Below are 26,229 nucleotides of genomic sequence, written 5' to 3'. Positions count from 1 at the left end.
CAAAAAGGTAGCCTCTAAATTCTCAGGCTTTTCCGGGTGAACAAGTGACAGCGTGGGGTCATTGAGGGAGCTGTGGAGTCTGGCACATCTGGGCTTCATTCTGGCCCAGCTGTTTTTATTAACTCACATGAGGTCTCAGAACCTCAGCCAAGCAGACGGAACAACATCTTGCTGAGTTGCTTAGCGTGGAGATCAGGTACACAAGCGCTGGGTATATTTGCCGGCAAGGAGCTTATAATAATGAATGGAGGTATTTGTTTGAGAAATTGAAACTCGGAGTGGGTGGGGAGATGGGGGATAAAAAGGAAGGGAAAAAGAAACCCCATTTGCATGAACTTATTAGATTGGGGATTGGGTCCCTCTCCGCCACCATCAAACGGATCTCATCTTCTAGCGTACAGCTGAGTTATCACAGCCAGCCTGGAAAAGTGTGCCTGCGTCTGCGTCTGCATCTGCTGGGTGTGTGCCCCCGTGTGGGTGTTTGTGGGGGATGAACGAGGGGCACTCCATTCTGCACACGGCGGGGACCTGCTTGGAGCAAATGTGTTACAAAGTGAAGGTCGCTTCCGTTCCGCCCCAGCAGTTCCCTCGTGTAATAGAGAGGGGTGGATTGCAGTGCAGAGTGGCTGAGGGAAAGAAAGACAGGCACGTGTGGGGTCATTGTTTAATCAGCCTCTCCCGTCTGTGCTGTCCTTATCAGCGGTTTCCTGTTTTCGTCTTTATCATCTGGAGAGAATTCTGACAACCAAAGATGTGTCTGACCAATGCTGAGCTTCTTGGTGCTACTGTGCATCTGTTTCTCCTTTTGATTAAATGGTCCTAAACAACAAGAGAATCTTACCCACATCCCTGGAGGGACGAAAATACACTGGCGAGGCACGGAGGGGCCAAGACACCATAGAGTGAGGGGCTGGGAGAGGGCTCTCCATCGTTGTCCTCAGAGCCTGGCCAATCTCCCCGTCAGGTTCAGTTTTGAGACTTGAGTCTAAGATTTACAGCGTTGTGAAGGCACTGACATTAATGTTTTTTTTTTTGTTGTTGTTGTTGTTTTTTTTTTATTTTAAGGATAAAAGGAGGGAAACATTAACAGACATACAACATTTTACAACATATCACAAGCACAATACAGACAATACAGAGTTCCAAACAAAGTGGTAGGGAATTAACAATGGTGGTTGTATTACATATTGATATCTTCAAAGTGGCTTCTCATGAAAACAGATATAGACATGCAATACTGGTCAACCAAAGACTCATTGACAGTTTCTTTCAGCATAGAAACAGCAGATAGAAGAACAACCATGTTATCTATCCTGTATATACATACATACAAAATTTCTCCTTCTTTCCCTTCTCTTTTCCCACATCCCAGAAGCCCTTTACTCTTCGGTGGTTTCCTATCATTTCACAGTGTCTATCATACCTCCGAGTTTAACTTAACTCTTTCAAGTTTTACACTAGTGACACAATGCGGTGCTTGCACATGTATATTTGATTTATTTCACTTATGAGTATGGTCTCTAGTTGTGACCATTTAAATATAAAGGCCTCGAGTTTATCTTTCTTTACAGCTGAGTAATATTCCATTATATAAAAGTACCATAATTTTCTTATCCAATCCTCGGTGGATGGACATTTGGGTTGCTTCCACATTTTAGCAATTACAAATTGTGCTGCTATGAACATAGGTGCACATATATCACTGTGATATGATGTTTTTAGATCTTCTGGGAAAATACCCAGCAGGGGGATAGCTGGGTTGAATGGGACCTCTAAACCTAGTTTTCGGAGGAATCTCCAAACTGATTTCCACAGTGGTTTCACCAGTCTGCATTCCCACCAGCAGTGGAGAAGGGTTCCTATTTCTCCACAGCCTCGCCAGCATTTGTTATTGGTTGATTTCTTAATGCTAGCCATTCTTACTGGGGTAAGGTGGAATCTTAGTGTTGTTTTAATTTGCATTTCTCGAATGACTAATGATGTTGAACATTTTCTCATATATTTATTTGCCGTTTGTATCTCCTTGTCTGAGAAATGTGTGTTCATCTCAGCTGCCCATTTTTGGATTGGGTCTTTGAATTTGGAGGGGCTGAAATTTTTTAATTCTTTATATGTTCTAGATAGAAGCCCTTTGTCTGAGGGACAATCAGCTAAAATTTTTTCCAAGTTTAATGTTGTTTTTTTAAAGTAAAACTAGACACAACTTGCTGGGGGAAAATAGGATTGAAAATCAGGTTCTCAAGAACTGTAAACTTCGTAGGACCGTTAGAGTAAATCTGGGAGATACAGAAAGGGCTAAAGAAAAACAACCTAATCTGGTCGTGCACCTCTTGGCTCTCCGCTTTTCCCGTGCTTGTAATTTCTCGTTGATGTTGACACCCGCTTCCTATACACACACCTTGGAGGCAAGGGACGTGGCCCCATTTTTTGAGTCAGCTGTGTGTACCTCCTTCTCAGAAAAGCCTAAGCTTTGAAGTCACTTAGGCTTGATTCAAATATTCATTCTCTGTATTACTTTTCTATTGCTGCGTAACATGTTTAGCAACCTAAAGCCTCTCTCATGTGTTAGCTCACAGCTCAGTGGGTGGACAGTGAAGGTTCTGCTACCTTCCTTGCTTAGGATTTTAAAAGGCCAAATAAGGCATCGGCCAGGCAGGCGTGTTGTCTGTAAGCTTTGGGAGAAGAGAACACTTCCGAGTTCTAGGAATCCAGTTCCTCTGGCTTTAGGGGTGAAAGGAAGTTTCCTATGTGTCCTTTGATGATCCCTTGAAATAAACTGAAAAAGACAGATTAAATAGGAAAAAAGACACACAAACTTACCACTATGTGCAGAGACAGAATCACATACTGTGCTCCCCATCAGTCCAAGACATTTTCCAGGCTTATATACCATTTTCTGTAGGGGGAGGGGGGCATGGGAATGTAGAGGCCCTAGGAGATAATTAAGGAATGAATGGTCCCAGAGACAAAAGTAGCTTTTGATTCTCTTGGAGTTTAGGTGAGCCAAGGGATAGACAGTGGAAAGCCATGCAGGTGTGGTGACAGTCCCTAGCCATCTTTTCTGAGATAGATACTGAGATTTCAGATGAGAAAGGCAGCAGTGCCCCCTATTGCAGTTTGATTTTTTTTTTTCTCCCTACTTTGGAACTGGGGATCAAACCCCAGGGATGCTCTACCATTGAGCTGCATCCCCAACCCTTTTTATCTTATTTTAAAAAAAAGTTTGAAATGGGTCTTGCTCAGTTGCCTAGGCAGGACTTGAACTTGCAGTCCTCCTGCCTCAGTATCCCGTGTGCTGGGATCACAGGCTTGTGCCACCATGCTCAGGCTGCATTCCGATCTTAATGCAGATAAGAGACTTCCTGAGAGAGCCTCTCCCTGCGCTTGGAGGGAGAGAGCACACAAGGTGAGAGGGAACTGGATGCTAAGCCTGCTTTTAAAGGTCTTTAATTTCCAAAGTTTAGATCACATTGCTCAATATGCTCTCAAATGCCTCATCTTGGGCGTGTCATTCTCAGTGCCCCATTATGGCTTTAGACCTGAGGATCCCCCACTTCCTTGCTGGCTGTCAGCTGTTGTCACCCTTTGTTGAAGAGGCCACCTGCGTTCCTTCTCAGGTTGCCTTCTCTGTCTCCAAAAAGTCCTTAAGTTCTTTTTACATTTAACTCTGCTGCCACCCAGAGAAAATCTTTTGTGTTTGAAGGGCTCTTGTAAGCCTACTTGGCCCAGTTCCTTGTTGCTGTGTGATATAATGTCATTGAGAATAGCGCATGGGATGAAAGTCATAGATCACCTTAAAATTCTTCCAGTCTCTTCCCGTCCTACTAGGTGACATGGCCTGTCTGGTCCCCTTCTTTGAGTGTAATGTGGGCTGGGTGATTATAGGTTTTGTTTTTGTTTTTAGTCTTTTGAGACATCTCACTATGTGATTCAGGCTGGCCTTGAACTTACGGTGATTTTCCTGCCTCAGCCTCCTAAGTGCTAGGATTACAGGCATGTGCCACCACTCCCTGCAGGTGACTGGTTTCGAATGAGTTAAATAAACAAGTTAGTAAGTACCTCTGTGGTAACTGGTGGGTATATTTTTTTAAAATCCTTTTTTTGGGCCAGTTGTATTTGAAATCTCTGTCTGATTCAGGTAGGACAGTTGTAAAAGGGCCATCTTTGAAGTGTTTGTCATGGGAAACAGTAACTATCATTCCTAACTCCTGGGCAGAGGAATAAAAAGAAACTCCCTCATGCCAGGCTTTCGTGTGTTTTCTTCTTTCCTTCCCCGAACCTACCCCAGAGTTGGCGTCTCCCTTCAGCTGCTGTCTGCGGGGAGCGCCGAGGGCGGGGAAGGTGCCTGTGTCTTCAAACAAGTGGTGGCTTCTGGTGGGGGAGGCTGGCCCACCACTCAGCAGCTGGCCCCTGCCACTCAGCAGAGAGGGCCGGGCCGAGGATGCTGTGGCACTAGGCTCTGCCTGACTGCTCACCCAGCTCTCTGTGTGTCCCTTCTGTGCCCCTCAGGAGATCCTCCGAGAGCTCACAGGGGATCAGCTGGATGCCCTGCTGGAGATGGACGAGGCCAAGGTGAAGGAGACGCTGCAGCGCTGTGGGGCCAGTGCCGAGGAGTGTGGCCGTCTCCAGCAAGCCCTTACCTGCCTGCGGAAGGTGACAGGCCTGGGTAGGTAGGGCCTGCTTTCCTCCCCCTGCGCCAGGCCTCTCTGCCTGTGCCTCAATCCCAGGTCTGGCTTGGTCTCCGAGGCGTGATCCTCTGCCAAGGTGGGCCATGGGCCATGGCAGGTGTGGCCCAGGGTTTCCCACGGCGGGGGCTTGGAAAGGCTGGGGTAGATGTACAGACTGTGTGATGGGCCTGGGCAGTAATGAGGGAGGACTCTGGATCCCACTTGGTCTGGCCCAGGAATTAGAATTAGCTATTGTTAGAATCCCTGCTGGCTGACCCTGTAACTGCCCTTCACTGGCTTCCCCCTTTCCCTTCTGTGGCCTGTCTATCCCCAGCCGTGTCCCGTCCTGCTCCCAGCCCCAGTGGCAGGCTGTGCTCTACGCTCAGAAACACACGCTGATGTGGCCTTAGCCTGAGCCAAGCCTGATTAGAGAACTTGCACGGTTTTTCAGCTGGGAGCATGTACGTGGCTGTTCCAACTGAGTGTATAATCCTGGCATTACGAGGACCTTGGGAATTATTCACAGGCTGTCTAAATCTTGCCTTGGAAATAGCTTCAAATGCCTGACTTAACACTCTGTCTACCACACAGATGAGGCATTAAAATGAGCCCAATGAATGGAATTAGGTCCCTTTTTAATTATCTGGGCTGCCTGTCTTAAGCAGCTGCCTGAGGCTTAAGGAAATCAGTGAGGTTTATGTTCTCCTTGATTTTTTCCTCCCCAAAGAGTATTGGGTTTAATTTTTCCCTAACTGCTTTGTACCAGGCCCTCTGAACACACACTACTGTGTAGAGAATTTCACCCAGTTTGTAAAATCTTGATCTGCAGGCAGCCTGGCAGGTGCTGGAGATAAATGGCAAAGGCGTGACCCTCGTTCCCGTCCCTGCAGAACGGGAGACTGAATCCTGAGCCCAGCCAGGGAAGCGGGAGGGTTTGGGTGAGGACACACAGCAGTTGGTGACAGGGCCAGGGCTGAGCCTAGGACTCCAGGGTGATGGGTTTGTTCTCAGCAGTGCAAAGGCTGACCTCCCAAGCCGGGATCTCTGGGTCACACATCAGCTGGCCTCCTTTGCTGTTCACTGCAGCCCAGTCCAGTGGAGGTGGGTTGTGGAGCTGGACATCTGTGTGGCCACTTAGAACCCATGGGACCATGGCCAGTTCCGTAAGCTCTCTGTGCCTCAGTTTCCTTGTCTGTCAAATGGAGGTCATAGCAGCCGCTCTGTCAGGGTAGTTGTAAAGATGAAACAAGCTCGAGAGACGTGCTTAGGTGCTGCTCTTTTGAGTCCCAGGCCTGTGGAGTGATGGAAAGTGTTGACGTCGTGTCCCTTGTGGCCTCTGGTCTTTGGACAGGTGCGTGATGGGCAGTTCTCTGTGCTGGTGAACAGAGAATGACCCTTCTCACTGACACTGCGCATCCTCTCTCCATAGCAGGCATCCGTAATCAGTCCAGAGCTCTTCTCTGAGCATCGCCACAGTCAGCGTCAAACAGCCGCTGCCGTGACTGCAGTAGCACAGCAGGTCCCATTTGCCATCCCTAGGCTGACCCAGAGCAGTGGTGATTTAGGCGACTTGAAGAATTTGGAGCCTGTTTCCTGGCTGGCAGGCTTGCCCACAGATTTGTGGAACTGTTTTGTCATCCACTCAGCAGGAAACGTATCCAGTGCCTCTAGGAGGCCAGCATATTAAGCTGGGGTGTTGTCGTGGCTGCAGTTCTAAAGGAGCCACAGCGCCAGACAAGGCTAACTTGCCTGGCCTGGCTGACAGGAAACAGAATAGAAAGCCAGCATGAAGTGAAGTGGAAGGAGGGTTGTTGGCAGAGCGGGTAGAATGCACGGAGGAACCTCAGAAATGGGGAAGGCGAAGTCTCCTCTACTCCCAGAGATCAGACAAGGCCAGACCACCTCAAATGACCTCGCACATGTCATTACCTCCATATTCAAAATCCATAGCACTGTGGGAGAGAAGGGGCGCGGTGCTGTGGCTGAGACTGAGGGGTTCAATTTCCATCCCATCCCATTGGTAGCCGTCTGCCTTTGGGCAGTGTCCCCGACCTCTCCCGGCCGCTGGGGAGGAGGGAAGCCCTGCGGCGAGGCCGTGGGAGATGGCGCTTGTGCAGTACCTAGCGAAAAGGCTCCAGGGCGCATGTTCTTCCTTCCACTGTCACGCTCCGAGGGCCATGAGAGGAGAGAGGCAGCTTCTCTTCCCAGTGTCTGGAGGCCCAAGGGACTCAGTCATTATCCGAAGGTGCTGGCTTCTCTTGCTTTTTACACACTGCCCTCCCACACAATTTCCTCTCTCTCTTGCCCCCTGGCTCTGCACTCACCCCCAGGCTGAGCGTGGGTCCCCCTCCTCTCCACACAGTCCTCATGTTGTCACAGCTCCCAGCACACTTTGTTGTGTGTCAGTCACTCCCACTCCTTGGACTGGCTAAGCTCAGGGTGTGGGTCTTCTTCAGACCTTTACACCCAGCATCTAGCGGAAGTTTGAATGAGGGGACCAGCTGTGTTGTTGAGTTTGAGCCCACAGAGCCTCAAGATTTTAGTGGCCAGGACAGGGGGTTGGTGGGGGCAGCCAAGAGTCACCTTCAGGCTCCTCTGGGAAGGGAGTGTCTGTCTGATGGCTGGCAGCCTGCTTTGCCGACATCTGAATTAATCCCCTTTTCTTTGTTGTGGTGCTGGGTAATATACCCAAGCCTCACACGTGCTAGGCAGTGCTCTCCCACTGAGTTACACCGCAGCCCTGGAATTTTCTTGCCCTGAAGTTTCTCTTCCTTCACACGGCCCGGCTTCTCTTTCCTAGATCTCAAGGCTCAGTCACTATTTCCTTTCTGACCGAGGTTACCACTGTGTTGGGTACCTTCCCCAGCTTGTGCTCCCAGGCATGACAGTAAGAGCCCCGCCTGAGCCAGCCCCACTCTGGGCTTTGTCTGCTCTCCGTGCAGCGGGGACAGTCATAACTGCGCTCAAGGCCTCAGTCGGCCGGGCAATGTGCACGGTACCCTGGGTGCAGAGAGGCCCTGTATGCCAGGTGCAAAGGCTGAGGGTGGAGGCTCTGCTGAGGAAGGCCGCCCCTTAGACCAGCGCTCACCTCCCTGGACTTCCCTCACACCTTCAAATCCCTGCTGGTTCCAACCTTCCGTGACATGTGGCCTTGGCCCACAGGAGGGGAACACAGAGAGGACTCTGGCTGGAGCTCTTCCGAGGCGCGTCGGGAAAGCGGCTCAGGGCCGTCCGTGGACACTCTGTCACCAGCCACCCTGCCCTGGCCCCCAGGGAGCTCCTTGCTGGGCAGAGTGGGCAGCAGTGCCCAGGGCCCCCGCTCCGTCTCCGTGTCAGCTCTGCCCGCCTCCGACTCCCCGGCTCCCGGCCTCAGTGAGGGCCTCTCGGACACCTGTATCCCGCTGCACGCCAGTGGCCGGCTGACCCCCCGCGCCCTGCACAGTTTCATCACCCCTCCCGCCACGCCCCAGCTGCGCCGCCACGCCAAGCTGAAGCCGCCCCGGACGCCCCCGCCGCCCAGCCGCAAGGTCTTCCAGCTGCTGCCCAGCTTCCCCACGCTCACCCGGAGCAAGTCGCACGAGTCGCAGCTGGGGAACCGCATTGACGAGGTCTCCTCGATGAGGTGAGTTTGGACTCTGGCTTCCTCTGCATAAAGGTATCTAAGCGGGACAAATAGAGCCTGCCGGCGTAGAAGTGAAAAGCAAAAGGTGCCCCCATCTTTCAGTCTAGTCCCCCTATGAGATTAGCAGTGTGGGCCAAAGCCCAGATTTATGTGCACAAATAAAATGATGCCACGTATCCATCAGGGTAGGTCAGAGTTACACACAGCTCCCAAATCTCTAGGATACAAAAATTTATTTCTCATTTGTGCCACCTGTCCCTTGTGGGCCGGCCTCCTCCCACGTCACAGGTGGGTTAGAGCCCCCACTACGTGGAAGGAGCATCCTTGGCCACTGGGCAGAGGGGAAAATGAATCCTAAATATCCAGGCCTGGCAGTTAAATGCCGTTGGTCCTCTATATCCATGGGTTGCAGAGCCAAGGATTCACTCAGTGAGGTATTGAAAATATTTGGAAAAAGAAAGTTACCTTGTTTTTGATGCATATCGTGAAGTTAGGCCTACAGTAGTTGTATCTGTATGTCGTGAACATATGCAGACCTTTTTTCTTGTCATTATTGTCTAATACATTTACATGGTATTGGGTATTGTAAGTAATCTGGAGGTGACTTAGAGTACACAGGAGAGGGCCGGGGATATAGCTCAGTGGCACATCACCTGCCTGGCAAGTGCAAAGTTGTGAGTTTGATTCCCGGTACCAAACCCCGCCCCCCCCCCAAAAAAATAAAGTATACAGGAGGATATATGTGGGTTATATGCAAATATTATGCCATTTTTAGTAGGGAACTTGAGTGTCTGTAGACTTTAGTATCCATGGTGGGGGGAGGGAGTCCAGGAAGCAATCCTCCCAGGATATTGAACAATGATCCCCTTTTTTAGAAGCTCTCCTCATTCGTGGTTCTTCCAGATCAAGGGAACAAATGATGCAACTCTCTAATATGGCCAGAAGGGGAAATTGGAACATTTGGCTCAAAATGCTAATGACTGTCAGATACCATGGACTCAGTCCTGTGACTTGTTTTTTCACTGTACCTTGTTAAATCGGAGAACATCATGTCAGTACATCTTGCAGTATCTTACTCGTTTTTTTTTAATTTAAAAATATTTTTTATGTATACGTTTTGAATAGTGACAGCCGCATGATCCAAAATGTGTCAGCCGGATGGCTTATGGCCGTCGGTAGGGTACATGGTAAGATTTGTGCCTCGCACCATTTTTCCTGCCACCCGGTTCTCCTTTCCCGAGCTAGCTAGGATTTCCATTTTGTAGAGCTCTTTCATAACTCAAACACCCCTGTTTTCAAAAACTTGTTCCAGCTGGGCGTGGTGGCGCGTGCCTGTAATCCCAGCACTTGGGAGGCTGAGACAGGAGGATCCTTGTGAGTTCAAGACCAGCCTGGGCTACAAAGTGAGCTCAAGGCCAGCCTGAGCTGCATAGCGAGACCCTGTCTCAAAAAGACAAACAAAACAAAACAAAAAAACCCAAAAAACTTGTTCCATTACTTAGTTTATCTAACTTGTCCCTTTTGGTAGGCACTTAGATCATTGTCTTTATTGTTGCTATAAAGGTTGCCCCTGCCAATATGGCCGTGTGGGCAGGATGGGAACAGAAGGCTGTTTTCTCTGGGTGCCTCTTACTTTCTTGTACTCTTAAAGGTTGGGATTCAGCCTGGCTTCTTTCCCTTTTTCTAGAGGGTTCCTTGACCCTGATCTCTCTTGGGCTTGGAGTCACGTTTGCTGGAGAGAGGGGTAAGCCCCCTCCCTCTGCTGTGGAGGACTCTGAGGGCTTCGAGGGTGCTGCCTGAGGCACAGGAACCTGGTGTTCCCTGGGCTGCCTCCTGATCAGGCTGCCCCACTGGGACCTGGGCCCACCCCACATGGCTGCGGGACACAGTGATACTACCGTGTGAAAGTGGGTCCTCACAGAGGCCTGAACTGATGCCTGGTCTCTCATACTCTGAGAAGAGCATTAAGAAAGCTCTGCTCTCGCTCTCAGGCTCTGGGTGAAGAACAGTGTCCCAAGCCAGGGACATCACCAGCCCAAGACCCTTAGATTCTGAATCTAGCTCCCTCACCCCCAAAACCTGTGCCACCAGAACCACTGATAGGGATGCACAGGTTGCCATGGTAACGCCTGGGAGTGGGCAGAGTACCCTTCTTCCTCCAGGCTCCTGTGTCCCGGGAGCAACGCCGGTCCTGGAGGAGGTGTTGCTCAGAGCATTTCCCTGCCCAGCCCTTGTTGGGTGCTCTGTGTAACTGTCTTCTCAGGCCTCTTGCCTCAGCCACAACCTGTCCAGCAGGCTGGCCTTTTCTGCCTGCACCCGTGGGTCACGTGACCTAGAAGAACTCCAAGAGCCTTGGTTTCCTCAGCTGTAAAGTGGGGTGAATTCAGTCATGCTGGGTGGCTGGTGAGGCTTAAATCGCTAATGTCTTAGAGTGCACAGCCCAGGCCGTTGTTTTGATGTGCCCTGAGAGGGCCCCTCTGGCCCTTCCTGTTGAGGAAATGGCCCCATAGAGATCACAGGGCTTCCTACAGTCGCTCAGACAGCCTGGCCCCAAGCCACACCTCTGTGCCTTGCGCCAGCTTCTCGCCTGCTCCTTCCCAGCAGGTAATGTTCTGGGAACTTGCTGAGCCAGTGTGGTGACATAATCCCTCTCTCTTCTTTTTGTCTCTTTCAGGTTTGGTAAGAGTGATTCATTTTCGTCCCCTCTGCCACTGGGAGTCCTGTTTGTGTTGCTGTCCCCATCAGGGGACTCTCTCTCTTGGCCTGGCTGGCCTTTCCATAGTCCAGAAGCAGAGGCACTGGTGACCACTTCGGGAAGTAGTTCTGACTCAGGTGGCCTTAAAGTACAGCTGACCCCAGCCCAGCAGTGGCTGTTGTCTGAGAAGTAGAGACCTGGAGAGTGTCGTGGTCCATGGTAGCTCTATGATGGGCCCTGTCTCCACCGTGCTGTCCCTACAGTGAGTGATCTCTGGGCTACCAGGTAAAGCGATGCTGCTGGGAGGAGGAGCCCTCTGGCTGGTTTAGGGGAAAGAGTTGTCTCAGAGTCCTCTGGGCCTTCTCGCTGGAGGGACATTACTAGATTTTACTAGAGGCAGCTCTGAATTGCAGAGTACAGATGCCCCACTGGGAGAGAAGGAAGCTCAGGTGACCCTGGCCCCCATTTTTCTACCTCACCACCTCCAGATTGGGATCGGGGTCTTCTTTTTGGAGGGAAGTGGTTCTGAATATTGAACAAACCCAAGGCCTCCTCTGTGATAATCAAGCTTTCTAACAACTGAGCTACATTTGCAAGCCTTTTTATTTTGTTTTGAGACGGGGTCTCACTGAGTTGCCCAGGCTGGTCTTGAACTTGCGACCTTCCCACCTCAGCCTCAAGAGTAGCTGGAATTACAGGCATGGACCTGTGTGCCTGGTTGGGAACTAGATCTTGCACTTGGTTTATTGTTGGGCCTTTCCTGTGAGACACAACCAAGCCCCTGCAGTACGCTTTTAATCGAGTGGACATGCAGGAATGCCCAGGGTTTTTCTTTGCCTGAATAAAAGAGCAGCGTATTTTTCCTATTATCCATAGCTAGCTAAGGAGACTGGTGTCAGCGTGGGTGAGGTCTTGGGAGGGAGAGGGGTTTAGCGGGCAATGACCCGCTGAAGGAAGCTGCTGTAGGGACCCCAGGGAGATGTGGGATGCGAAGGAGAACATTTGTGCTTCCCTCTCCCCAGATATGCAGAAACGCCAGGGCCCTTAGCAGAGCCTGACCCTGTCCTCCTTTGCCTTGGTGACATGGTTCTGGCACCACAGTGAGGCCATCAGTCCTTCAGGGCCAGTGTTCCCATCCAGGTCAGACAGCCAGCACACCTGCCACACGGGTCCTCTCACTTCCCTCCCCTGCATCTGCGGCCGGTGGTATAGTCGGGTTATGTTCTGAGCAGGGTGGTTGAAGTCTCACATTCCCAGTGTCTCTTTCGGCAGCCGGCCCTTCTTAGAGAGCTGTGTGTTTGGATGGCCTTGGCTGCTGGCTGGGATGGAGAGGCCTTAGGAGGAAGTTGGCAGGGGTCAGCTCCATGGCAGATGTGCCCGAGAGCTTTAGGTGATAGAAGGGTAGGGCACCCCGGTTATTACGAATGTGGCACAGGGCCTTTTGTCCCAATCACAATCCCCATGGTGTAGGGGCTGGAGGTCAGTTCTTCTAGCCCCCTCCTGTGGGACTGGGTACGTGGTACTTGGCCTTAGGTGCACCAGCATGTAATGAGCACCAGCTGTGTAGGCCAGCATTCAAGGACGGACGAGTGGCCGCCCTTGGGAGGCACATTCAGGGGACACAAAGATGACCACAGATCACGCAAACATTGTGTTCCTTTCTGGATTACAGGTCCCTTTAACAATTGGATGAAAGTCTAGACCCTGTTTCCAGGGAAAAGCCCTTGACATCCTGCCAACCAGTCCAGAGGGCTGTTGGACACCCCCAAAGCCCATCTGTGGGCTCAGGAGGAGAAAGGGTGGGGAGGGGGCTTGAGTTGGTTATGTGGGGGCTGCAGGTGGGTAGAGACCATGTCTGGCACTCACCCACTGCCCAGTCCTCTTCTGCCTTAAACACTGGGGCTGCTGATCTTAGGGAGAGCCCAGGGTCCCACCAGTGAGGCAGCTGAGGGCATGTCGAAGGCCACAGCCCTCCACTCAGCGGAGAGAGAAGGTGCCTGAGACGCCCTAGAGGCTCTGACTGCAGTGCCCAGTGGACCTGGCCATGTGAGGGACTTACCTTGTCCTTTTCCTTCCAAGAGCTAGCAAGGGTGGCTGTCAGAGAAGGGTCTTCTAGGGGTTTGGGCTGGGGCTGGGGTTGAGCTGCTTAGCTAACTGGCCTTGTGCCCTGTGCTGGAGCCCGAGCTTTCACACGTAATTAGTAGCAAAATCAAGCCGTTAAAGACTGGTGTGTCCCTGAGAGAGGAGGAGACTGAATGTGGGGGAACTTTTCTCACCTTTGCATTGCCTTGGGGGTCTTCTTTTTCTTTTTCTTTTTTGGTGTTTTGAGGCAGAGTCTTGGTATGTATTCCAAGTTGGCCTTGAATTCACTTGTGGTGATCCTCCTGCTTCAGCCTCCTGAGTGCTGGGATTACAGGCATGTGCCACCACACCAGGCTTTTTTCCTCTCCCCTCCCTTCCTCCCTTCCTTCCTCCCTCCCTTCTTCCCTGTCTCCCTTCCTTCTTCCCTCCTTCTCTCCCTCCCTCCTTCCTTCCTTTCTCTCTCTCTCTCTCTCTTTTCTTTTTTTGCTTTGGACATCTTGAGGCTGCCTCCACCAGGGGAGAAATATGCAGGGGCAGCAGCCTGAGTATGCGAAGAGGCCCAGCAATGATTGTGACTAGAGAGCAAGCCTGGCATGCAGCTGACCACGTTGCTCCCCTGGTTTAGCTCTCCTGCCCCAGGTTTGGTTGAGCTTAGTGAGTTTTTTGCTGTGTGACCATCGCATCCTATCTCGTCTGTGATCTCTGAACTGGAAGGTGCCAGGCACAAGCTGTCCCAGACAGAGCTTCCTTCAGCTTGCCCCACCTGGCCTCTTTCCTCGCAGATCTCTCCCATGGATCCCCACAGATGGTACGAAGGGACATCGGGCTCTCAGTGACACACAGGTAGGTCTGGGTGGGGAAGGGCATAGGGGCTGGGCCCCCAGCAAAGCTGGGCAGTTATCCTGGTAGCTGTTTCTCAGGGCTCTGCCTGCTTACCTTGTTGCCAGCCACTTCCTCACCAACGCTTATACCTATAGAGAGAGGCTTATAGGGATCCCCAACAAGGTCCCCGCATGGTAGGCCGGGTGTGCTGACATCAAGGATCTGTGTGGCCGGCCAGCAGGACAAGGCCTTGGGAAATCTGTGCTCTCGCTGCCCCCGTGAGAGGCTGGTGAAGCACAGTAGCGAGCTCAGTCAAAGCTGCCATTACTTGCCATGGCCAGCCCTTGCCCTGGGGAGTGTGAGCTCTTCTCGTGCCTATGCTGAGGCCAGCCTGGAGTTCCGCCAGAGGGGAGCCCTGGCTCCCGAGGGTTGAGTAATGTGTCCAGAGTTACAGCACCTATGCGACAGTGAGCCCAGGGCAGGCAGGGACCTCTGATGGGAACCCTGTCCGGCCTGGGATCTTGCGCACCAGAGCCTCGGGAGGAGGGTCAGGGCACCCACGGCCAGCTGGCCGAGGCCGTCACCTGCCCTCACTGTGCCAGTTTCCTGGCCTGTGTACTGCGTGAGAGTCCGGGACCTGCCTAACTCCTGGGGCGGTCGTAATGCCAGGGGACCTAGTGCTTGTGGGTGGGTTACAAACTCCTCCACGAGTGCGATTCATATTCCTTCTGCTGTGCTATGCTTTTCGAAGATCTCTTCTCAAAAATAAGCTGTCTGCCCTTAGGCCCTCCTGCCCTGTGGCCTTTTTTTCTGGAGGGGACACCACCCACTCAACCCCATCCTTCTTGCAGTCTTCCTTTTGTGTTTTAGTTGTCTAGACTTTGGGCTGAAAATACATTGCTGCATTCAAAATTCAAGAGGTTGAAAAGAGATAAAAGCCCCACCCTCCCCTGATTCGCTAGATTCCCCTGTCCGGCTCAGCAGTCTCTGCTGTGTCCTTTGAGAAATAATTTATATAAGCAAATACGTAAGTATGTGTTTTGCTTTCTTTTGTCACACACATTGGACGTAGTACGCACACTTTTATACTGTTGTACGGTTCCATTGTGCGATTTCTGTGGAGCACCTCATCCATGCTGTGACGCTCGGGGCAGTCTCAGCAGGTAAATGCCTAGGCCGAGAATTGCTGGGGCAGGAGACAGGCGCACTGGTGATTGTGACTGCGCTTCCCAAACTTGTAACCACACCGACTTCAGGATGGTGGTGGTGGTGACTGGCTGAGCAATCTAAATACCCGGGGGGAAGCCACGGTCCTCGGAGAAGGCTGTCAGGACTCTGGGCTGGAGTCGGGTCTCCTCGTGCCCTTTAGAAACCCTTTTGTGACCAGGCCCTGGTCCCACATGCTTTTGTCCTCCTCCGCAGGTTCTCCACCAAGTCCTGGCTGTCGCAGGTCTGCCACGTGTGCCAGAAGAGCATGATGTTCGGAGTGAAGTGCAAGCACTGCAGGTGCCGGGCAAGGGCGGGAGGAGCAAAGACTTTTAGTGTTGGAACAATTTTACTACTTTACTCTTGGCCTCAGGTCAAAGGAGTGCCTGTAAACCAACTATTCATAATCCCACCCAGCATACCAGGGTGATCTGATCAGGCCTTGCTAGGGAAGATAAAGTGAGGTACCTTTGGAGGATAGGAATATTGGAGGTGGGCTTTGAAGGATGAATAGAAGCTTACCAGGTAGACGAAGGATTCTTTGAAGGAATTCAAAGGTAGAAAAGGAACAAAGCACTATTGTGAGAATTTTAGTCTTACATTTTAAGAACGCAGGGATGGGAAGTGGGGACAGACATGGTAAAAACAATTGGCTTATAAATCAGCATAATGAGAAGAGAGTACGATTCTGTACCCGCCTAGCTTTTTGGTCCTCATAGCATTGTGGTTTCCAGTGGAAAGAACAAGGATAGGACACAGTGGAGGGCGGGTGGAGGAAGCAGTCTGTCATTGGCAGTTTGGGTGCCCTTCCTTTATGGAGTCGTGGTTCCTGGCCCACATTGGCCCTGCATTGCTGTGTGACTTGGGGTACTGTGCTTGCCCTTTCTGGGGCTTTTTTTTTTTTCCGTTCACACATCTGGGAAGATGAGTCCATTGAGGTTGCTCTAAGACTCTGAGCTCTTGTGCCTGACTTGGACTTTGGGCCTCGGTCCAGTCGTCGGGGATGGGTCCTGGGTGTGTGAGCTGGATGGGTCCTGTTCCAGATGACTCCTGACCTCCGAAGAAGTCCCAGAGTTTTCTCTCCTGTCTGGTTTCCTGTGGCTTCTGGCCATTTGGCTTGGGGATGAATTGGGGGCCTCCAGCTCTCATCCTGGGGTGGGGAGTGCAGGATGCCCCCAGCTCCCCACAGCCCTTCAGCAGCACCTGGAGGTTGGGAGGGCGGCCGCTGTCAGCCTGTGTCACTGATGCGAACAGCGAGATTTGGTTCAGCAGGCTGCCCATAGGGTCCCTGGGATCCTTCAGTAATACAAACCACCACCACCTTCTTCTTCTTCTTCTATTATTATTATTATTATTATTCTCCTTTTTTTGTGAGTTTGGATCCATCTGGGGCTTTCTGAAAGCAGTAGAAGGTCTTGTTTTTTTTAAGGGGACAAAGTAGATGTGTGTGCTCAGTAAGTTAAAGCTGGCACAGTGTGGCCTGCTGTGCCCAGAGGTTGCTCGCTCGGCTCTGCCGCACGGGGGCACTCCTGTCTGCTGCGCGCGTCGGGGGACTGAGGCAGTTGTGGGGAACGCTGCCAGAGCTCCCCGCAGCGCCTCGCGTGGCTGTCCCGGCGCTGACTTTGCTGACTCTGTCTCCATTACAGGCTGAAGTGTCACAACAAGTGTACAAAGGAAGCCCCTGCCTGTAGGATCTCCTTCCTCCCACGTGAGTGCCTGCCCTCCTCTGCCTCCAGGGGTCGTCGGGTGAATCTCTCCCAGTGCGATCTGCTCCCTGCTGACGGGGCTCCCTTTTCACCCAGTAACCAGGCTGCGGAGGACGGAATCTGTCCCCTCGGACATCAACAACCCCGTGGACAGAGCCGCCGAGCCTCATTTTGGAACCCTCCCCAAGGCCCTGACAAAGAAGGTACGTGGGGAGCCCCCACTGTTCTCACACCCCAGCCCTGGGATTCCTTCCTGTAAAGCGCCCCTCAATGCAGAGGTTTGATGAGGGCGCAGGACAGGACACCGCAGTCGGCTCTGTGGCTGGGGGCTGCCCTCGGGGTGTTCTTAGCTGTTGAGTAAGCTCCACGTTTATGTCCAAATTGTGGTTCCACAGCTGTGGTTCCCATGCCCTTCCTCCTCCTCTGAGGCGCATTTCCTGAGGCCTTACTCTGTGCCAGGAGCTGTTCCTGCCATGTCTCATTTGAGCCTCGCAGGGATTCCAAAGGACACGTGCTGATAGCATCTTTATTTCAGACGGAGACTGAGCCCCAGGGTGCCCTGAAAGCCGGTTCCTCACAGAGAGGTGCTTCCTGCTGTCTTTACCGGCTGGAGGGGTCCAGCACCCCCCTACTGGCCTCCTTTATAGAGGCACTGATCCCATTCACAAGGGACCACTCAGGACTTAATCACCCCCAAAGGCCACCTCCTAATCCTGTCGCCTTGGGGGTTAGGATTCCAACATGGAGGCTTTAGGGGATATAGACATTCAGCTCCTGGCAGATCCACAGCCTTGGGCTTGAGTCTCTGCTGTTCCCCTTTCTTGCTTCTGTGACCTTGAGTGAGCTGTGTGACCTCCCTAAGTCTCAGTTTCACAGTTTGTGAAGTGGGGATGATCCAGGGTGTGTGAGGGTCACGAGGGAATGTTCAGAGCTTCCTCATAGGGCAGGGTACCTTTCTGTCCCCTGTGATTTCTCAGCCTGTCACACAGGTGAGATTTCTCAGTACCTCCCGTTGCCAACACCATTGTTACCGCCCTGCCCCCGCCTCTCCAGCTCCACCCGCCCAGTCCTCGTGCGGTCCTCGCACACCCGCACCGTCTGATGGCCCTTCACACCCTGGCACCTTGCTCCTCTGTCCCCACCTCTTGGATGGCAGCGCAGCTCTCCTGTGGGTTCCTCTGGGCCCATCCAGGCCCTGCCTCCCCCAGCCTCCTGCACGCACCTGCTTGGCACTAAGGCAACAGCCTGGTGGTGCCAGTGGTCCCTCCCGTGTCACTAGGGCAGTGGCCTGGTCCCGTTGTTCTGGTGTCCTCTTTAAAGGTCACCATTGCAACATGAGTGAGCAGGTACTGGAACGGTGTGCTGAGGGTGGTGGATCCATCCCATCTCCTGACTTCTCCTCCAGTCACTTTCCCCTCTGCCCTCCCCTGGCTTTGGCACAGATGCCCTGAGAAGATGCTCTCTCTGATGCCTGCATTGGCCCCAGCTCACACTAGCAGCGGGAGTGCTGTATCACATTGAGGGTGGAATGAATGCGTGACCCGGTGATGCAGCGGCTGCTACCCCTGCATTAGAGATGACACGCTGTGCCTCAGGAAGGCTGGGTCCTTTGTCTAAGGCCGCACAGGTGCTAAGAGGAGGAGCTGTGGTTCAGCTTTCCCCCATGGCCGGTCTCTCCTGCCTTGGCACAGGCCTGACCCCCTGATGGGACGGGGGGAGGCTCTTGAGCCTTGGAGCATGAGTGGGGAGAGGGGCTGCTCAGTGGACTCGGCCTGCCTTCTTCAGCTGGCACCATGCAGGGTCAGCTGACTCCGGTTAGTGAGGCCCAGAACCCCAGTTTTGATCAGTCCCAGACTGCACTGTGCACCTCCCAAAGCCTTCCAGGCCTGCAGAAGAGAAACCTTTGAACTTGGCATTTAATTCCTTTGATCTAGGAATTCCTCTCCCATCCCCAGGGCTTAGGAAACACTGGTCAGGTCCAGGACCCTGCCCAACACAAAAGGCCCTGAGAGTCCTCTCTCCACTGGCCGTTCGGCCTTGTTAGACACCCCCAAGCCACTGTGGGTCCTGGTTCCCAGGCCTGCAAGAGTGGAAGAAGCATTTATTAGTCACCTTGGAGACTGTGCTTGCTTTGGGATGTAAAGGAAATGGCATTGACATTTAAGTTGTAATAGGAGGCATGAACCAGGCCTGCCCTAATAATTCAGCTCTTTGGTCATCTTCTAGAAGCTGCGTTCTAGCTCTGGAATCTGTAACCCTCCAGGATGGCACATAACACCAGCCCAAGCTGTTGCCTCTTTCAGGGTTCTGCAGTTTAATACAGGCTCTGAGAGTCCCCAATACTTTGGGGACAGCATCTGCAAAGACAAGGGCCATACATGTGCCTTGCTCACCATGGTCTCTCTGCTCGTAGCAGAATGCCTGGCGTGCAGTAGACATCTTGTAAACATTTGTCACAGGCTGAATTGAGTTCTTTACAAAAGCCTACCGTGTGTCCGGCTCATGTCCAGGCAGGCACTGGAGGGACGGACATAATCAGCGAACTACCTGCAGGTGTCTACAGTTGACGAGCTGTCCTTGGAGTGCCCTGTGGAAGAACTGCTGGGAGCTATGGGAGGAGGAGGAGGAAAATGGTCCTAACTGGGGTTCAGGAATATGTTTGAGTGGAAAGAAGAAAAATGGTCAGGAGTCCTCCAGTGGAGGGTCTTTATATGCCTCTTCCCTCAAATATTAGACCTGGAAGATGCCAGAGCTGGGGAACAGGATGCTAAGGGCCTGTGGGCTGAGCGCCTCTTTTTAGATGGGAGGGGAGGGTCCAGATGTGGAGGCAGCTGGCAGTGCAGTTGGGCCCTGCTCACTTTCGACATCTCTGGTCTTGCAGGAGCATCCTCCGGCCATGAACCACCTGGACTCCAGCAGCAACCCATCCTCCACCACGTCCTCCACGCCCTCTTCGCCAGCGCCCTTCCCAACATCGTCCAACCCATCCAGTGCCACCACACCCCCCAACCCCTCACCTGGCCAGCGGGACAGCAGGTTCAACTTCCCAGGTACCACCCAGGGACGGCCAGATCCTTCTCAGATGATGCTGCAGGTTCACAGTTACACACTCCCACCATAGCTCTGAGGTTGATGCTGCTGTTGTACCCAATGTATGGATGTGGACACTGAGGTTCAGGGAAAGGGAGTGGCTTACCTTGAGTTATACACAGGTTGTAAGTGCTAGAGCCAGGATCAAGCACAAGTCCATCTGCTACCCAGCCTGGGCTTTTGGCCTAATCTTCGTGCTGTCCTCCTGTGTGTGGGGTGGGTGGCTTCTGCTCAGCTTTGTCACTCTTTTGGGGCTGGCTGCTGAGCTCCAGCTGATGTGGCAGGCAGCATAAGGCTACTCTGACTGGGATGGCCTCCCCAAGGAGACCTTTCCCTCCCTTTCTGTAAAACAAGGAGACCGTGTGAAGTTCCGGTCCGGGACACCATTGTGCAGAGGACACTGAGTCCCGCAGGAGCACAGGTGGGGCAGACCTGAGCCAGACCTCTGAGCTCTGCTGCCACACAGCCCCAGCCCCCGGGGTCTGTAGGAGGCCAAGATGTCAGCCTCTCTTGCATTCTGCCACCCGGCCCGGAGGGTGCGGGGAGTGGCGTTGCGTGTCCTCTGAGGAGTGGAGTGGGCCCACTGACTCAGGTTGAGACCGAGCGCTGCCTTGGTCTCCCAGACTGCTGCGGGCCCTTTGTCTCAGCCCTCGGTATACTTCAGTTTGCTGTCCCAGGGGAAGGAGGGATGGCTGGGACCCGGATCCTCTGTCCTCTCCCGCCCATGGCATACAGGTCAGGCCTGTCACTGGCTGCTGCAGCTCCAAGCCTGGAGGGACAGAGGTCTCTCCTGTGCCAGATGACCTGCTTGGGGCCACACAGCCAGCAGCAGGCCAGGCTGCCTCTCAGGACCCTAATCCCCAGGGTCTTGGAGATTTCTTTTGGGAGTGGTGAGAGATTACATTTTCTAGGACCGTTTCTCTTCTGCTTATTCCTTTGCCTTAATATGCATGTGGCTGGATAGCTCCTGACCTGAACACGCCCCAGCCTTCTCTGCGATTCAGTACTGTCCCATTTGATGAACCTCCTCCCCTTCTGCTCTGTCGTTACTGTCCCTTTTGCTATCCCACTTAGTTTGGGCTTTTCTAAAAGAAAGGGCCTGTTTGGAAAACAGCAGCCACGGAAAGTCTTTTTCTGTGATGTCTGCCGAACCGTGTCCACTTTCACGGATATCTCATGAGGGAACTGGGCCCTCATTGTCCCCTGTCAGATCTTGCGCTCCATGATCTTATCAGAACATGGGGCCTGGCCAGGCAGGGTAGGGCTGGGGAAGCAAAGCAGTGAGAGCTCCTCCTGCTGTTCAGCTGCTCTGTGCTGTTTGGGAGCCCTGCCTGTGACCTTCAGCATACACCTGGGAAAGGTGGAAGGAATTCCTCTGTTCTGCAGTGTGATAGCTGGAGAAGTTAGTGTCCCTGAGTCACAGAGCCCAGCGTGTGGTGACATGGAGGTTAAAACATTGTGTGTCCTGTCAGGTACAGTGGCACACACCTGTGGTCTCAGCTACTCAGAAGGCCGAGGCAAGAGGATTCCTGGAGCACCGGAGTTCAAGGCCAGCCTGGGCAACATAGCACGACTTGCCTCAGAAACACAAGACACGATAAATCATTCTGTATCAGATTGTAGGACCCCAGTGCATCCCTTATGAGAGATGCTGTGTATTTAGGAACCTGTCCATAGGGGTTGGGCAGGCTGAGGTGCTCCAGGGTCAGGATGGGCTGAGAAGAGGAGGCCGTTCTTTTGCACCCGACACAAACCGACCTTTTCAGAACAGTTTTCCTCCCGCATTGTATTTTGTTCTCAGGGCTCCTGTGCATTTTCCAGAGCAGGGTGCTGGCCAGAGCTTGGCAGCAAAGTGGCTACTGAGACAGGTCCCAGCACCCTCTGATCCTCCAGTGAAGCCCCCTTTACTCTTGGGGCTCCTGCCAGCACTCGTGACCTTGAGCTCTCTCCCTCCTTCCTGCATGGCTGAGCCTGTCCTTGCTGGGCCTACCAGGGGTCAGGCGTGTGGGGTGGGGCTGCCCCAGCCCAGTAACCAGGTCCTGCCTCCCCAGCCCACGCATCCTCTCCCTCGCTGCGTTTGCCACTGTGTGTGACTCGCCTCCTCTTCTGTTTAAAGCTGCCTACTTCATTCATCATAGACAGCAGTTTATCTTCCCAGGTGAGTCCTCTGCATGGTCCCACTAACTGCCCCTTGCTGTGACCCCTCCACCCAGTGACCCTGAGGGCCCTCTTCCTCAGAGCTTGAGTCTGTGGTGGCTGGGCAAGGGGGCAGAGCAAGTGTCCTGGAGGTGGGCCCCTTCATGGCCGCGCCTTGCTGGGAGGGACCCTGGAGTCCATCCTGCGCTGCCTCTTGCAGAGACCACTGGCAACTTGTTCAGGGCCCCATTGCCAAGTGGTGGCGGAAGCAAGCAGGACTAGAACCCAGTTTGCAGAAAGAGGGGAGAAGGCTTTTTGCTGATGTCTTCTGAGCATCTGTCGCCATATCCTCCTCCCTACATAAGGACACATGGTGAAAATCCGTGGTCTTCGCCTTTCTAAGCCTTACTGCACAGCACCACCTGCTGGCCATCATTGCAGAAAGTTTAATGGGAAAAAACTCCCTTCCCTAACACAATTCATTGATTCCCGTCCGCAGACATTGTTTCCATTTGTTCAGCCTTGTGCCCTCCTTTGCGTTTGACTGTATTCCTTGATGCTGCTTGAAGGAGTTTATTAGATCATTTCTTCTTTAGTTCTAGCCAGAGATGACAAGCATGATTTTTTAAGACTAAAACTGTACTTAATTGTTTTTTTCCCCTCTGGGTTGAACAAGACAGTCTTGAAGTCAGCGTTTTGGTCATTCCAGGTTTTTCTCTTCCCCAGCTCCACTGTACTGGGGGACTGAACTGGAGCCTTTGTGAGTCCCTGTCCGCACAGCTTTGTGCAGGCCGGTGCCGGCTGGTAGCATTCGTGACCTGGGCTCTGCCCCATAGGCCCCCTCTGGGCAGCTGGGCTGTTGCTGTGGCTGCCCTGGAACCTCCTTGGGTACCAGCTCTGGAACACATACGAGGCATGCCCCTTCCCGAGGCCTGGAAAACATGGACGGTCCATTCTGTCCTAAAGCTGCCTCACAGGAGGGGAAGGGATGATGTCTTAAAGCAGACATAGACTTGTATTGGAGCAGGATCACAATCTGCTCTTCATTTTTAGGAAAAGTGTGGGGTCTCCAAAGGCTTTTGCCCTCCCCAGTGGATTGCTGTTACCCCCCCACCTCCAGTTCCCTGACCCCCAGGCATGTCTGTCTTCTGTGGAAACATTTTGAAAGTGCTGGGTGGGTGGAAATGCCAGGCCACCCATGGCGATCTGGACACCATGTGGCAGTGTCTGGGGAGGCCTCAGCAGAGGCTTGTGAGGTCCAATGTCCCCGGAAACTGCACAGGATGGTGGCCACATGAGTGCGTTGCCATGATAAGATTCTAGCAGATCGTCCATGAGGTGTAGACATGTTAACTTCCGGTTCTGATGCCCTTCAGAGTCCGCTTTGGAGAAAGGGCAAGGAAAAGGGCAAGGGAAGCTTTATGGCTGAGTGGGGAGGACTCTGTCCAAGGCAGGAGAGGGGTTGCTATTGCTCAGGCTGCTGCTGCTGCTTAGCTCTCTCTTTGCTTTAAGGAGTGAGGAGTCCAGCCCATCCCTAGGGCCATCACCCCTTGTAGCACTGTCCATTTGGGTGTTGGCAGGGGTCTTAGGTGCTAAGGCCCCTGCCCAGGGGTCAGTCTCAGCCGCCCAGCCTGGGACAACCTAATCCCAGAAGCAAGCGGGAGGGCTGCTCTGGAAATTCCCAGCGACTGCACCAGGTGTCGCTAAGGAATCTTTGATTTCTGCTGTCAGGTGTCCCTACTTTCAAGAGTTGTGACTGCCAGCCCTGCCTTCAGCCAGGAAGACCCTCCCCAGGGTGGCTCTGGCTCCTCTCCCCTGTAGTGTAGCCAGCTGGCTTTCCCCAGTTTTGACCTGGTAGCCACCTGGCAGTGGTGTTGACTGAGGAGACCCGCCCTCTTACCCACACGGGCCCCTTCCCGGGACAGAGCAGTGTGGACAGAAGAGAAACCGTGGAGGCTGGGCTCATGTCAGCTTTGTGGGTTCAGCACAAGCTGGTCCCTGTGGCAGTGGCCTGGAGAACAGGGGTAGCTGCTCAGAGAGGAGGGATTTCTCCCTTTTGGGCAGCTGTGGGATCTCGGGGCTGGGAAAAGTGGCCTCATGCTTTGTGTTTGTGCTTTGTTTCCTGCAGATATTTCGGCCTTTCCTCAGGCAGCACCGCCCCCTGATGCCACCGACAGTACCCGGTAGGAGTCCCCGTGCCGAGTGTCCCTTCTCTGCCTGGGGACCTACTGAGATCAAACCCAGATCCCCAGCTGCCTCCCAGCCCTACCCTGAAATCTCTGACCCTCCCGCTGTGGGTGTTGCCAGGGCCTGGCCCAGCCTGGTGGAGGCTGGCCGGGCTGATTGCTGCCTGTGCCAGATCACTCCCCGAGGAAAGGTTTCTTTGTGTCAGTGCCGTGAGCTGTGTGCGGGGCTGCGAGCCAAACTAGAGCAGGCCGGGGGCCCGGGAGGGTGAACAACGGGCACTCGGAGTTAGACCTACTACACATAGGTCCCACTGAGGGAGCCCTTCCTCCAAGGCAGGCTGGCGGGAGCCCTTGACTTCGGCTTCCTTTGTAGTCCTCGGCCAGTCCCTAATGTACAGCCAGCCCGGAGAGGCCGAGTTACATGAGCAAGGCCACAGAGCGAGGAAGCAGCAGAGAGCTGAGACGCAGGCCTGTCGGATCCCGGGGCCTGTGCGTGCGCTTTGAACTCCGGGACCACAGTGTCAAGTTTGAAAGGGCCTTGGTGGCGACTGCCCACCCCTTGTCGCCAGCTACCGTCAGTTCAGCCTGGGGAGAAGGCTGAGACTCGAGCAGGAGCGGGCCTGGTCCCCAGCCTCTTTCTGTCCCCACGGCATCCACGCTGCCTTACCCTGAGCCAGATGGCTCACAGTATAGGTCTAGGCCTGGCAGCCTTCGCCTTAGAGCTTCCCTGGGAGCCCCTGCCCAGCCCAGGATCTCCTGACAGAGCCTGTTTTACTCTTAGGCCTGATGACCAGCCAAAAGCCGAGGTGGTGGAGGCTCACGAGGCGGAGGTGAGTGAGGGTGCCACACCCGAACCCACGGACAGCCGCTGGTATCTCCTGCCCTCCCCGGAATGTGGGGGGGTCTGCATATGGGGAGGCCCAGGCCCAGCAAGGGTCTTCGCGGTGCCTATGGCGCAGTGTGGCACAGGCGCACAGTAGGGACAAAGCAGCCACGCCTGCCTCCTTCGCGTCTGTTTCTGGGCTAACTGAAGTACGCGAGCAGTTCTTGGTCCTCACTCTCGCTCAGACTGATGCCATCAGTCTAGGATGTTTTTAAAATGTTGTCAGAACTCACCAGGTGATTCTGATGAAAGTATGAACTGAGCCTGGATCCCTGCCATGCAGTGTAACTTACAGAATGTTACTCCTGCCCGGAGGAGAGTCCGAAATAGCTTGACAGGGTCGTACCAGAGGGTGAATGCAGTGAAGGTCTTCCGTGGCTGGGATGTCCGTGCTGTTCCCTAAACGATTAGATGTTGTTGCTCTCGGGAGTATTAGCAGGGTGGGGGACTGTGGCAATGACCTGGGCCGGCGGCTGTATTTTGTGCATGAAGACACTGAGGTCCAGTGATGCTGAGGGACCTGCCCACTGTCCACAGCAAGCCAGTACAGAGCTGTGTGTAGAGTCCAGCTTTCAGATCCAGGCCTCTCCCCGTTGCCTGGCTGGGGCTCCAGAAAGGGAAGAGAGGACCTTGACTTGCCACCCCCCCCATTCATTCCTGCTCTCCTTCCAGGCCGAGGAGCCGGAGGCTGGCAAGTCAGAGGCAGAAGATGACGAGGACGAGGTGGACGACCTGCCGAGCTCCCGCCGGCCCTGGCGGGGCCCCATCTCCCGCAAGGCCAGCCAGACCAGCGTGTACCTGCAGGAGTGGGACATCCCCTTCGAGCAGGTGGAGCTGGGCGAGCTCATCGGGCAGGGCCGCTGGGGCCGAGTGCACCGTGGCCGCTGGCACGGCGAGGTGGCCATTCGCCTGCTGGAGATGGACGGCCACAACCAGGACCACCTGAAGCTGTTCAAGAAGGAGGTGATGAACTACCGGCAGACGCGGCACGAGAACGTGGTGCTCTTCATGGGCGCCTGCATGAACCCTCCCCACCTGGCCATCATCACTAGGTGAGCAGCCCTGGGCCCCGTCACCCTCACCCAGGCAGCCCTGCAGGGTGTGCGAGTTTTCATAGAAATACAAAAAAGAAAA

At 53.6% G+C, this 26,229-nt stretch overlaps 1 protein-coding gene across 8 annotated transcripts in view; it reads left to right on the top strand.

The window, feature by feature from the left end:
• Ksr1 (kinase suppressor of ras 1) overlaps positions 1 to 26,229 on the top strand; it is a 145,392-nt gene that overhangs the window by 99,558 nt on the left and 19,605 nt on the right. For 6 of the 8 annotated variants that reach the window (XM_005402782.2, XM_005402784.2, XM_005402788.2 and 3 more), the window contains 12 exons: positions 4,510 to 4,666; positions 7,830 to 8,289; positions 10,964 to 10,968; positions 13,849 to 13,909; positions 15,311 to 15,394; positions 16,741 to 16,802; positions 16,897 to 17,003; positions 19,682 to 19,850; positions 22,007 to 22,048; positions 24,155 to 24,209; positions 24,994 to 25,042; positions 25,768 to 26,147. In XM_005402782.2, coding sequence (XP_005402839.1) covers positions 4,510 to 4,666; positions 7,830 to 8,289; positions 10,964 to 10,968; positions 13,849 to 13,909; positions 15,311 to 15,394; positions 16,741 to 16,802; positions 16,897 to 17,003; positions 19,682 to 19,850; positions 22,007 to 22,048; positions 24,155 to 24,209; positions 24,994 to 25,042; positions 25,768 to 26,147 — 1,631 coding nt within the window. The remainder of the gene's footprint in view (positions 1 to 4,509; positions 4,667 to 7,829; positions 8,290 to 10,963; positions 10,969 to 13,848; positions 13,910 to 15,310; positions 15,395 to 16,740; positions 16,803 to 16,896; positions 17,004 to 19,681; positions 19,851 to 22,006; positions 22,049 to 24,154; positions 24,210 to 24,993; positions 25,043 to 25,767; positions 26,148 to 26,229) is intronic. The other 2 variants (XM_005402783.2, XM_005402785.2) reach the window with 1 other exon arrangement.

This window comes from Chinchilla lanigera, unplaced genomic scaffold (assembly GCF_000276665.1).
Source record: "Chinchilla lanigera isolate Chin_1 unplaced genomic scaffold, ChiLan1.0 scaffold00080, whole genome shotgun sequence".
NCBI classification, from domain to species: Eukaryota; Metazoa; Chordata; class Mammalia; order Rodentia; family Chinchillidae; genus Chinchilla; species Chinchilla lanigera.
Note: the sequence above shows the minus strand (reverse complement) of the source record. Positions and strands in the feature narration are given on the sequence as shown.